The 14146-nt window shown below is 34.4% G+C and overlaps 1 protein-coding gene across 1 annotated transcript; it reads left to right on the top strand.

Annotated features, from left to right (window-relative positions):
- The first annotated feature begins 1486 nt into the window (after window positions 1–1486).
- On the top strand, window positions 1487–7406 carry LOC129218049 (uncharacterized). Its single transcript, XM_054852228.1, has 3 exons — window positions 1487–1530; window positions 3077–3574; window positions 7238–7406. The coding sequence occupies exons 2-3, from the start codon at window positions 3084–3086 to the stop codon at window positions 7404–7406; spliced, it is 660 nt and encodes a 219-aa protein (XP_054708203.1). The 5' UTR covers window positions 1487–1530; window positions 3077–3083.
- The last annotated feature ends 6740 nt before the right edge of the window (window positions 7407–14146 follow it).

Here is a 14146-nt window from a genome sequence, read left to right as displayed (position 1 = left end):
TGTTTGTATACAAGTGTCTACTCGAGTACATACGCGTATATACGTGTCTCCCTGAGTATATAATTGTTCGTATATATACGAGTATAAGTGGGAATATACGTGTATAGTCGAATGTCTATCTGTATAGATAAAAAATACTTGCAGATACCCAAATACGTGTTTACTGGTGCATTTATGTGAATACGTATATATACGTGCCTACACGAGTATATGCGTAAGCATACGCATATACTCGTATATTTAACCCTGTTTATGGTAAAACAATACATATTAAGTGAAATTAATATTAAATTTATATCTGCCTTATACTGAAAGATTAAGTGACTTTAGAAGAACAATATTCGTTAAGCCTAATATTATGACCACTTTACCCCATCTTACTTAAATTGTTCTAAAAAATTATCCAAAATAGATTAAGCTAACTGCTAATTAGTAAGAGTTCTTGAGACATGTAGGAAGCTTCCTGTGCAGTCAATCTGTTCATAATTCTAACAAACAAAATTTCCCAAGGAAGTTAAAAAAGGTGTTTAGATTTTAAAAATTTTCATATTTACACAAAATATTTTTTTTTTACCAAATAAAATTTTGCCAGTTGTAAAATTTTGTATTCAAAATGTAGTATCTAAATGCACTACCCTAAAATAAAATTTTCACATTCATTCGAACATTAATTTCCAAGCTATAGTCATTTATTTGAATTATGACCACTTTACCCCATTGACCACTTTCCCCCACCAGACCCTACTCTCTTGGATTGGAGCGTCGTCTGCTGTGGAACTAGAACTATCGTACTGTAATCACGAGTGTTCGGAAACGCAGCTGTTCCACCGGGCTTTACCAGACCAGAAAAATACCAGTGGCGTCATAACAACCGCAACCTGACTAACACACGGTGAAACCAGTGGGTTGTTTCCGAACGGAGCTCTAACGTCTTATTTATTTATTTAATTATTTATACAGAAGCTAAACAACTTCACATTCATAGAGGACTGCGTGCAAAGCGCCTTGCCTTCAGACACACACAGGAAAGATTTAATACACAAGAAAAGGAAATAACACCCAGGGCACTGGCGAGAATCGAGCCCACTACCTCCGTCTTAGAAAACGAAGCTTCTAACTCACAGCCACGTAGACCTCTAATGCGTTATGCAAATCTTTATTTCCTACAGAAGAAATGATCTTGAGTTGTCCGAAAGTTATGAAAATAATACGAAATTAGTATTTTTTATATTTCTGATATCAAGAGGGAAAAAATCAGATAAAATACTCCTTCGCAATTTCAATCTCATGAAATATATTTCTTCATGTATTATTTAATAAAGCGATAAGAAATTGGTTTCACTTTTTAAATCGGAGTAACTTGAATGGCATCAGACACTAAACTAATTAACATGTCTCGTATTTGAAATATACTTACTTTCTGCGCAAGTAGTATCATATAAGGGTACAGTTCCGAAGGGATTGTGTTAATTCAATTGTGAATTGTCGAAGTTTTCACACCTACACCTTTGTATACGATTAAGTACGACGGTATGTATTTCAACAATTTTATTGCTATTGATTGCTGTGGTTTAACTTAGCGCTCCATCTCTGCTAATCTTTTTTCGTGTTCAAAATATTGACTTAGAATATTGGAACTTTAAGAATCTCGGGTCACTTATTCTTTAATTTACTCCCAAGGTTAATAGTAATGCAAATATTCAGAAATGAAAAGGTTGGTTTGTATCGAGTCGATACTCGGAGAATAATTTTAAAACTGCTTGTATCCGAATTGCAACCAAATATCCGCATTTCAAAACTGTCGAGATATTCTTGGAGCGGCCAATTGCGATTTTCCGATTTTATTTAAGTTGTTAAGAGAGTTGAATCTCTACTATTTTAGTCTTTTTGACAGAAACACTAAAGGGTTAAGTGTTTCATAGAAATCTGCGTCATAGTAATTGACTTTCACCAGATTCTAAGCAAAGTAGCTGTGCATTACCGTATTTTCTTGTGACCCTGAATTGGGAAAGCCCTGCTATTAATCTAGACATAGCATTTGACTGAAGTAAACGGAAATTTAACATCAATAGTGCGCGTCAAAATATAGCAATTGTGCTCTCTATTAAAACTCGAAATTTTGTTGCAATGAAACACGAATACTTATACTATTAAAGGCCTCTTTTTTCATTTGGAAAATAAGTGTTTTAATTTGTCTAAACAATCTAAATTTTTTAGTTTAAAATTTGAGTAGTGTTTGAATACTCTAATGTTCTGTTTAATATTAGATAATAGTGCACAAAGCGGAAAAAAATTATTTCAATACAGAAATAGTATCTCTTCAATCTGCGACAGCCACCGCACTGTTTCTGCTACCAGAAAAGCCAGTGTAGCTAGATCACTAAGAAATAGTTTTTTAGCTTGCGTCATATCGCTGGTCTTTCCTTTTACAAAAGGAAGTGGTCCGTTTCTACTTAGTTTTTCCGCCTTCTCTCGGTGATCTGTGTTCTATAGACAAATGAGTGGCTATTTCATTATATCGCTAGCGCATCCATAGTTTACGTTTTGGTTCGAGAGGGGCCAGTTTCCTTTGCACGGAACTTATTCGCAGTTAAGGAGACAATTAAGTGGAAATATGTTTTAAAATATTTCTACTCTTGAGGTGCAAACTCTTCAGCGTTTCGAACTAGACTGTTTCTTATTCCTCGATCGAATCTTGCCTTGCTTAAGACCCTCATCGTTGATTACAGAATTGGAGGTTTTGTTTATGTGTTAATTGCAAAGTACAAAATTTCGAAAAGATTTAATATTTTACAAATCCCCTCCTCACTTTAATGTACAATAAATTTGATAGTTACCTTCAGTGTCTTTAGGCTAAATTTGACACTCTTCGTCATACCAGGAAATGTTTATTTCAACCAAGAGTCTAAATCTGAATTCGGTTTTTCTATTGTCCCTAAAAATGGATTTGGTATTTTGAATTTAAATCTTACTAAAATTAAACTACGGTCTAAAATTCAAAGCTTGGCTAAAACACGCGGCGTTCTCGAAAATTGAAATGCGATTTAACTAAACACAAATCAATTTCTTTTAATAGCATTACCATGGCTTTGTTCGGATTCCTTGTGCTTTTGTTGTCACGGTGGTTGCTTTTGCCAGCTGAAGCGTCTTTGACAATACCAACAGCTATGTTGTCTCCACTTGGTGTTCCCGATGGTTTGAGTCAATCTGGAATGACTGCTGTCAAGTTAGCAGTTGGAAGTCGACTTTTGAACATGCTGGGGTCTACTGGCCCAGGGTCAGCTGGAACTTTGCTAACCAGCGTTTTGGGCTCCCAGAAAAGACCGCAACTTGGAGGTTTTCCAATGCGTTTTCCTGGTATTACTCCCAAAAGCAAGGAATTTTCTCAAAGACGAGGGCCAAATATCCCTACATCTTTCAACATTCGAGAGGCGAGTCCCACGGAAATAGAGAACTTCTTTGGAGTATTGCATAGAGTTGATGCAAATAAATGTATCTCAAGACTTGTGTGTGAAGTCGGAGCTAATCCAAAAATTGTAGAAGGATTGGGTCATAATCTGAAAGAAGTCATGAGGTAAGTAGTTTTTCAAAAATTTCGAGTATTTTGGTTAGATTTTAGAAACCTAACTTAAATGGGAAAACTGGCAGTCCCCGTCTGCCACAGGGTGATTTAATGGAAAAAATTACATTTAACGATAGTCGCCTCAAAGAATTTCGAGTACAGAAGGCATAAAATAGTAGAATCGCTCCAACCGAAATAGGTGCCGTCTTAATGTTCTAATTTTAGAACAAATTCTTTAATGTATTTAGGATTAAAACTTCAGTATTGTTTCATCGTTCAGCTAATTAAAATCCGTTCCTATTTCAAAAAGAAGTGAAACTGTTATTATACCGGTCCCTTGGACAAAAAGTTTTCCGTAGTTTTGCCCATTAACTGCATTCTGTCGGAATATAGAATTTAACATTTTCTCACCTAAATATTTAATAAGCTTCCAGCTACCGAGATGAGAGGATTGACGGCTAATTTATGCTGCCTTAAATTATGCCCAAATTGAACTATTTATGGTGTTCAAATTCAACTCTTTCTGACGACAACCTTCTGTAGAAATTAGTTCCCCATTTCGTGTTTCTTAAAATTCGAGTTCACGTACGAAAACAAACGATTATCGGGCTGTGATGTTTTCTGATAAAAGAGAGCTCAAGGACGAAGATGTTCTCGTATCGACTTCTGCAACAGTACAAGGTTAAAACTTATTTCTATTGCCATAGGCTAACACAAGCTAGAAGTATAAAACATAGGTCTCCCGCATAAAATAGTCATGCCGTTTTTTCTTATCGTAATATCCTTACTGATGTTTGAATTGGAGTAGATCTTAATGTGCGCGTCTTGCATATTGTTGAATGTTCCTTGAAATTTCAGAACAAGCTGATGCAATATTCTAGATTTTATTTTCAATACCTTCCAATTATTTATAATGGTTAAATACAAGTTTGTGATGTAATTATGTCTCTCAATGGTTTTCGCAGGTTTCAATAGACAAACCTAACCCTTAAATGTTTATACTATTTTTTGATGTCTAAGAGTGTTCCAATGTTGCGCAAACGGAAATGTAACCTCTTAAATACCAATCGGTTACCAAAATTTGAATTCTAAAACAAAGTTCAAAACCTCTTATGAAAGGTTTTAAGTGAGGATAGTAACTAAATGTTCTAGTTTGATACGAAAACGATTGAATAATGCTTTAAAAGCACAATCTGTACCTCAGACTGCTTGAAAGTCCAAACATGACTTTCAGTTTATTGGTTCATTTTATGTAAAGACTATTTCACATGGAGCGATGTGGAATCTTTTTCAATATCTTGCCAGGATTATGAGCGCGGGGCCTATCCTCTGCATGCGACAGGAAGTTTTTCTCTCCTGTAAAATTAACACATTGACTTAAGTCCTTCTTGCTCCGAGGTACAGAATTTAATTTCGGCTATTGAAACACTGTTAAAACCAGGAGTGCCACAGGGGTAAAGAATTTCACCCTAGGGTGAAAAAACAGTGCCGCGCGGGTGAAACGGAGGCTAGGAAGTGTCGTCAAGGTGCTTTTGGTTCCTCAGTGGGTGAACGACGTTAACAAAAGTGATTCAATAGGAGAGACTCATTGCGCATGCGCTCTGACTAATTGTCCAACGACAACTTCAGTTTGAATGGCGAACGAAGGAAGTTGCAACGAATTTTGCTCTCACATTGAATGAAGTACAAAACTGAATTTCGTGGATTAATCTTCGAAATATCACGTAAGTAAAGGAATTTGATCATATTGTAGCACTTAGAGCTTTCGAACATATTTAAAGTGTTTAAAGTATGTTGACAACTGCTTATTGTTCCGTTTGCCTTATTAAATATCTAATATCTTGCTATTTATGTCCTGCAAAACTGTTACCTAAAACTATCTATCAGTACTATCTTGAACAACATTAACAATGAAAACGTTTAAATCAGTTGATAATTGAATTGCTAATTCCGGAATAAAAATGCATCGACGTGAGTAACCAATATCTATTTCTTCTCAAATGAAATAACTACGTAGTAGAAACTAACAAAGCAGCAAAGGCGGGGGGGAAAACCGCCTGAGAAGAAATCTCTCGCACTCAGTGTGACTCATGAGTTTCACATCGTGATTTGGTTAACGTATCTTTCTTAGGCATTATTGCATGACGCGAATGTAGTTATCTACTCGTTTTGATTTTTAATCTGACGGAAAACTTGACATTGGAAAGAACTTTTAAATAAGTGTCTTGTACGCATAAGGATACTCAAATATTGAATCTTATAAGTATTGATATGTTACGCTCGATTAAAATTTTTAAGCGTTAATGAAACGTTATTTTCCCATGATTCTAATCTAATGTTACCTAATATTTCTGGTTGTTCCGGCAAATGATTGATAAATACCTTCCATGTTCATTTTCAGTACGGTTCATGCAGTAAAAGTTGTCGACAACATATTAATTACTGAGCAGTCAAAGTTTGAATTTAAGAAAGTTAGTGCACGAACAGACAAATTGAAGTCGTGAACACTTTTAAACTATATTCGAAAGTTGAAATGTGATCAAATGCCTTCGTATATATAAATCAAAATAAATAAAACACAATTGTATTAAAAAACGCAAGCAACACGGGGGGGGGGGGGATCTCTCTAGGAAGCAATACAGGTACGTTGGGTGAAGGGAGCCACTTTGCACCCTTGCTAAGGGTGCAATTTCGGGTGTCACTGGTGAACAAACGTTTCACCACTGAAAGGTGCCAAACGCAACCTGTAGTTTTAACAGTGAATAAGTATATACTTGTTGGCGTTAGCAGTTGTAAGCATTTTTACTGATCTTGGTCGAATTCAAACTACTAAATTTTATGCCAAATTACATTCCTTGATGTGGCTAGCTTGAAATTTTGAATTAAATTTTTAAACTAATTTAAACTTGGCAGATTTGCAGTAATGATTCCGGATCTCCGCAGTTTACGTTAAATTTTAAAAATTGGTTTCTCTAATCTATTAGTTCAATTTCTGTAATAAAGAAATCTTAATACACAGCTCTTAAATTACTCTATTATTTCAAACTAGTAAACACCTGAATCTATTCATCAAACGTTTACAAGAATTTAAAAAATAGCTTGTTGGAGCAAAGCTATTGTGTGGTTAGATGTTAAATTTTTAGCTGATCCTATACTTCTCGGTTGATGTGAAATTAGTGATAATAAAGTACAGTTAACTCTATTGAAACATTTATTGGACTCTATCTCGTGGGAGCTAATGAAAATTTAAGAGTTGACTTTGAAGGTAGTCATAATTTTTACGTAACTAGAAGTGTTTTGATTTTAACACTTCATAAGTTTGATTTTAATATTTTTTAGACTGTTTATACTATTTAGTTTTATAGATAAGAACTTAATAAACTTTCAAATTACGATAGTTTTGAAGCTTTTAGCGCAAGTCTATTCTGAATCGACTTAAATTTTAAAGAATAAGAAAGTTCTTGCATGATGTCTTAATTTGTGCTATTGAATAAAGTTTTTAGAGTATAATTAGTTCGCAAGCAATACCTTGTGAGTTTTCTGCATGAAAGTTCCGTCAACTGTTAGTGTTTTTTAAAAATACAGACGGTTCTATTTTAGTAAGACAACATTCGAGTAAACTCTAATGATTCAGTATTTCAACTATGCATTGCAATAACAGTTTTTTCTTTTCAGTTCCGCACGTGTCCTGGAAAAAAATACCCTATCCCAGAAATATCGCAAAATTCTGTTCCAAGGTCAAAAGAATGGCTTCGAGAGCTGTGCTCGCACCTATTCCTCTTGTGACCAAAAATCTTATCGTATGATCCGAACATTTGTTCGGGCTTATAAGGTCAGAAACTGAAACATATTTACTTTTAATACCTGAAAGATTTTGTATAAGTAGTGCAATAAAATTCTTTAACCAATCCAGCTTTCACTTGTATTTGTTTCTACGTCAATTCGTCAAAGTTATGAAAATTCTTGGTTTATACAACTGTTTTGATCTTAGTCCAGAATAATGTAGTCGCTATACCGCACCCCGGCAATAGAAATGACTGAATTAGACAGGATTTAAGTAAATAAACGATTTTGTTTAATATTCTATTTATTCTCAAACTATACGTTTAAAAAATTTGGGCTGGTAGTTTTTGTAGTCTGAATAATAGATACTTTATAAATTATTCTAATTTATGAAATTTTGTTTTATTGTAATCTTAATGTCAAATTGGGTAAATTTCAAGTTTTCTCATAGCATGAAATTTTAGATAAATTGGACAAGAGTTTCAAACTTATGGCTTCTGTTGCCGAGGTGCAATATACCAACTCGTACATATTCAAGGAAAGTCTTTACTTTCTTGATGAGCTTAGAGATAACTATTCAAAGTATTCTTGCGAAATTCCTTTCAAAAGACTAGATTGTTAATATTGTATAAATACAATGTTGTATATCCTTTATCTAGACTTAAACAGCTTTTAAACAGAGTAAATTTTTATTTCTTTTAGTGTTCAACTAAAACATGCTTTCTGTTCAACACTAAGCGCTTGATATTTGGTTTAAGAATTTAAAGATCAGCTTCCATCAAAAGCTATTTAAAACACAATGTTTTTAGCTTTCGCTTTGTCATCTCCCTTTGTACAAAATGGTGCATTCTGGTATTGGTTATTTTTGGTTGGTACTTGACATTACTTTGTCATTCTTGGCTATAAACTAAACTTTTTCTGAGAATCTAGTTTTGATTTTTAACACAGGGGCGGATCTAGGGGGGGGGGGGGCCATGGCCCCTCCCAAAGCCTTATGATTGTAGTAATTTTTTTAAGGAAAAAAATATTATGAGAAGATAACAAAATTTAACATGTATTTTACTGAAAGAAGTATAGGCCTTAATTGGGAGATAAATTATATCCCTATCCTCAAAACAAAACTTTTTCCAAAATTTTTCTCCATCTTTTACGTCATTTCTTGATTTTAACTACAGACACTTGGACGATCTCTAAATACTGCGGTTCTCGGAGTGTACCTATTGTTCACAAGACCAAAGAGAGCCTAAATTTTTGTTTTTATGACTTCAATTTCGAAGGGGAGAACCCCTTTTCCCATGCCCTTTCACAAATGCCTTGATGTGTAGGAAATAATTGCATTTTAAGTCTTTTATTTGGAAAAAATGTCAACGGAAATTAGCTTATCCAGCCCTTATCACTTAACTTGCTTAAAAGCAACTTAAATGAATTTTTTGGGACTTCAATTACAAACGAGTTTTGATAGGACCCCCTCCCTCCCTAGTTTATATCGTGATGATAGCTTTAAAAGGAGGTTTTTTGGAGATGTGTATATATTTTGGTTTCACGAATCTTCCATCCCTTTTTAAAATATGTATAAATATAGTTAAAAATCAAATTTGTAGAGTCTCAAAGGCAAAATATTTCCAGGAATAAAGGATTCTAAGCACCTTCACACTTCCTTTAATGTAAGTAAAAATTACCTAAAGGTGCATTTTTAGGCTGGACAACTGAAGAGCTAGAAGAGCATCCCTCCTCTTCTAACTTCTCAATGTATAATGACAGAATATTTTGGTTTCTAAGCTTTATTTTCAAAAAGTATTTTGGGGCCAACGCCCGAAACCTGACTTTTCTCCATACATCATCGAAAATAGACAAAGCGTTTTTAGTTTCCGAATTTTAAAAATTACTCTGAAATTTAAATTTTGAAACATTTTCGAGGGAGATTCCTAAATCCACCCTCTCATGTCTCGATACCCCGAAAATGGAGTTTTTAAGACTTCATTTTAATAAAATTTCTGTGGAGTTATCCGTGCCCAATTTCCCAATAGGCAGAGTAGGCAGCTGCCTAGGGCGCCAAACTTTTCAGGGGGTGGCAAATTTGCTATTATAATACATATTTTTTGAATTAAATTGTTATTCTTGAAAGTAAAATATTAGCATTCTTTCATTTTCCACAGAGACAATTTTTTCTTGTAATTTAATAATTATTACTTTCCCTCATCTTATGAAAGTCGAATGTTTTTCAATCATGGTACAGTAGAGAACCAATTATCCGGGAAGTTCGGGACCATCGCTATCCCGGATATCTGAATTTCCCGGTTTTCTGAATCGCTAAAAACCTCTGTTGGCCGATTGTTTATAAAACTTAAATTACTATAATAAATAGTAATACATATTAAAAGAAGAAAACAGTTCAGAATTGCTTATAAATAGTGTCGAAATATTAAAAACTACTAGTGAAAGAATAATTTAAACACCAAAAAACTTCAAGTTGTTCATAAGACCTGAGACCCTCACATTCAATCTGTAAAAGAAAAAAACCACCACTTTTCGATATTTAAAACGAAAAAAAAAAAATGAAAGGAAGGGCTAGAAACAAGTTTTTGAACGGAAATGTGCGATTTTCTTGATATTCTGTATGAAAAAATTTGTTTTCATTAACGCGTTTTGTTTTTAAATTTTTTATAAAGATTTTGTGTTTGTGATTACGGTGGTTATTGATAACTATTGCTTTTTGCAATATCAATAGCAGTTTGATTTATCAGTTCTTGCAGTATTATTACAGTCATGCGTTTAACAATTTCTAGATTCCACAATTAACTATCCAGAAAATTCGCGAATCTGGTTTTCGGCGTTTCCCGCAATTTCGCTAACAACACTGACGCTCTAAACGACTTTAATTTTAAAGGCCATACAATAAAATATTGCATTAGAATTCGACAATATTCATTTCTCCATTTCTTTACTTTTCTGTTAGAATAAAACACGAAAATTTCCGACTTAAGAGTGTACTTCTTAATTCAAGAAAATATTTCGGAAATTTTGCCCCGCGTAAAGGTCAACCCTTTAAAGTTCGTTTTTGTAAACATTTTCCCCAGTTTTACGTAAGTAATATGGTATTTATTAAGAAACAGTTCATATTCTTTTAGGTATTTCAAAAAAAAAAAACTTATTTTTCAAAAATTGCCGAAAATGCGTATTTTTAAATAATGGCGGGAAAATCTGCAAACATTTGCCGGTTTTCTGGTTTCCCGGTTTTTTGGTTCCCGGATAAAAGGTTCTGCACTGTATTTGCCGAAACGTCAGCAAAATTTACCGAATAAAAAATTTTGTGGGAGATCACTGATCATTTCAACGGGGCGGCTCAGAATGTGAAACGCCATCATTTCTTCATAAGTTTGAATTTGGAGAACACTTTTTACGTTTTTTTGAGTCAAGGATATTTTGCTTCTTTTAGGGGGGGGGGGTGGCAGATTTCAAATTTGCCTAGGGTCGGCATGGAACTAAATTCGGCCCTGGGGAGTTTATTCAAATTTCGGATGGCCCCTCCCAAAACAATCTGCTGGATCCGCCACTGTTTAACATGCTAGCATTTGTTCTGCAATTAAAACTTACGTAGCAGAAAGGAATTTCGGTGTAATGACTCCAACTAATGGTCTCGTGTGAAGTCGTGAACTTACACTTGAAAATATGTAGTACGAGTTTTTTCACTTGCAAAGAACTCTTAACAGTTTGAGTGAATGCCTTAATTTGGTACTAGCAATTTTAACGTTTAACTTGGTAGCTTTTGTTTTTCATTCGGCTTTAATCTGAATTTGGTAGTGTATTTAGTAGAGCTGCAATTTAGCTTTGTGTATAATTCTAGTTATTCAGAACAAATTCTGCTTAGACTTTTCAAACGGGAATATTAATTGTATGATAGATGTAGTCGATCAATCTCGGTTCATAAGTTTTCACGTCTTTTTATAAAAAAGCTTCTTGGTGAATTCTTAGAAGTAAACTTTCTATTCAAAACTCTTAAAGTGATTTTTCAACTTATTCGCCTTTAGTAAGAAACGTAAATAGCTTATTTCACTTTAATGCATTTAGCAAAATGAATGAAATTTTTGAATTAGGTAACTATTAAGATTTACGCTCGAAAATGCAAACTTTGTGGCCCATTCGAAGATTTTAATTGGAATCAAAAGTTCTAAAATGATATGGATGCAGGTGCATGTTGAAAGGTTGTGTCAAGCAGAGATTCAGACAGCTGAACATAAACAAATACGTTTAATACGAAACATGGGGACACACATACAGCAAGACACATAGAAAAGTAGTAAAGCCCTGATAAACAGACTGCGGCTCTTTAAATAGAATAGAGGGCAGATTTTCAGTACCCAATGATGTTTCTCAAATAGCAATAAGCTTTCTCCGAAGTCCGATGGTGGATTAAAGAAGAGATTTTGCGAACTCCGTGGAAAGCTGCAAATGTCTTTTCCAATAAGAAATAAGCACTGTTCTTTCTTTTAAACCAATGGAGAAAGCGATTAAATTCAACACCCGCCCTTAATCGCTTATTACTAAACAACACAATGACATAAGTTCATGAAATTTAAATTTAGCAAGAGCCTTAGTAAACATATCAGCAATTTGTTTATCAGTAGAAACATATTCAATATATATATTTTCAACATTTAAAATATTTCTAATAAACTTTAACTTAACATCAATATGTTTCAATCTACCAGAACTATTTTCATTAGTTATACATTTGATTGCAGACTGATTATCTTCATATATGACAATGTTATTTACAGTAAGAAATTCCCATGCAATATTTTTATAATACACTAGATCTAATAAAGACTTACCAACTGCAAGTACCTCAGCTTCAGTAGAAGAAACAGCTATTGAACTTTGTTTCTTCACGCTCCATAAAATTCGACACTTTTTATAAAAAATAACGTAACCTGAAAGTGATTTGCGATCACGCGGATCTGATGCCCAATCTGAATCAACATACATAGATAAATCAACATTAGAGTCACAACACTTACTATACACAATTTTATAATCCGATGTACCTTTTAAATATCGTAAAATTCTTTTAAGTCCGTTCCAAGCCGATTCTGTTGGATTCTCCTGCAATTGGCTGAGACAGTTCACAGCGAACAGTATATCGGGTCGTGTTGTCATTGCAAGATACAATAAAGATCCAACTAGTTCACGGTAAGGTCCTTTGAAGAAAGTTCCTTCCTCAAAGTCAGCTGGCGTTGACTTTGCTTCTAAAGGTGTTGCACTCGGCTTGCACTCACTCATGTTAAATCTCTTCCATATTTTAAGAATATACTCCTTTTGATCTAGCACTAATTTAATAGAAGTATTCCTAAAAATTCAGAAGCTGGTTCGAGTTTGGACATCTGAAATTCATTTTGAAGAAGTTTAATCACAATCACTATTTCTGAATCATCTGATCCAGCGATAAGAATATCATCAACATATAAACAAATTATTATTTTTCTTCCATTCACAATTCTGATGAAAATACACGGTTCCGAGTTTAACTGCTTAAAATTAATTTTTAACATAAATTGCGAAAATCTGAAGAACCATTGTCTAGGAGCTTATTTTAATCCGTATAAACTTTTATTTAATTTGCATACTCTGCCAGATGAATCGTTGAATCTTTGCGGTTGTTCCATAAAAACAATTTCTTGCAACTCACCATTCAGAAAAGCTGTTTTCACATCCATCACATAAGCCTTTAAATCCTCTTGAAGAATCGAAACAAGAACTAATCGTAAACAAGGCATCCCAATGACTGGCGAATAAGTTTCTACGTATTCCTTCTGCTGGTCTCCTCTGGCACAAAGTCTGGCTTTGAGAGTTCCGTCTCTTTTCTTCCTAAACACCCACTTACACTTTATGGGGGGGTCGCGTTATCAGGGAGATCTACCAGTTCCCAAGTTTTGTTTATCTGGATAGAGCGCAATTCTTCCCCCATCGCGACTTTCCACTGGGCTTGTTGTTCTTCCGGTAGTTTTGAGATGTCATAAAAGGTCAACGTCTCTTCTGACGTGTACATTGCTTCATATCGTTCTGGCATTTTACTTTTTCTTTGTGATCGTCGGGGTGCAGCTGCGGGCGTTTTGGTTTCGTTTTCTCCTAACTCTTTATTTACATTTCTGTCGTGTTTTTCCTCGTCTTTTACTTCTCCTTTCGGGAGCTCGTCTGGTGAATTACTTCTATCTTGCACATATACTTTATTTTCATTGAAGCGAACATTACGTGACACAATAACTCTGTGCGTATCAGGATCCATTAATCGATATCCCATGCTAGAATATCCAATGAAGATCATTCGTTTAGATTTCGGATCTAATTTTTGTCTGCGAGTATCAGGAATTTTGGCATAAGCATCACAACCAAATTTTATTTGATTTAAATCCGGTTTCTGGGAATATTTTAGTTCAAAGGGTGACATATCATTTATGCTTGAACTAGGGATTCTGTTATGAATATATGCTGCAACTTGAATGGCATATCCCCAACAGTTCTTAGGTAAATTTGCGTCATATAAAAGTGCACGGGCTTTATCAAAAAGTGATCTGTTCATCCGCTCTGAAATTCCGTTCAATTCGTGAGTATAAGGGGGGCAGGGATCTATCGTAACTCCAAGTTTATCTGCTATCACTTTAAGTTCACCTGAAACATATTCCTAGGCATTATCGCAACGAATTTTTCGAACGCTTTCAATCAATTTGAGAAACTTTTTGATTTCCACGGGAACATCACTTTTCTTTTTAAGAAGACGAACTTCGCAAAAACGAGAATAATCAT

Source organism: Uloborus diversus, chromosome 3 (genome assembly GCF_026930045.1).
Source record: "Uloborus diversus isolate 005 chromosome 3, Udiv.v.3.1, whole genome shotgun sequence".
NCBI classification, from domain to species: Eukaryota; Metazoa; Arthropoda; class Arachnida; order Araneae; family Uloboridae; genus Uloborus; species Uloborus diversus.
The sequence above is the reverse complement of the archived record's forward strand: the minus strand, read 5'-3'. Positions and strand labels throughout refer to the sequence as shown.

What these genes read in the sequence shown, in the direction of transcription:
- LOC129218049 (XM_054852228.1), top strand. Translation starts at nt 3,084, where the DNA reads ATGGCTTTGTTCGGATTCCTTGTGCTTTTGTTGTCACGGTGGTTGCTT. An exon ending in AATCTGAAAGAAGTCATGAG is followed by an intron (nt 3,575 to 7,237) that starts GTAAGTAGTTTT and finishes TTTTCTTTTCAG; the next exon opens with TTCCGCACGTGTCCTGGAAA.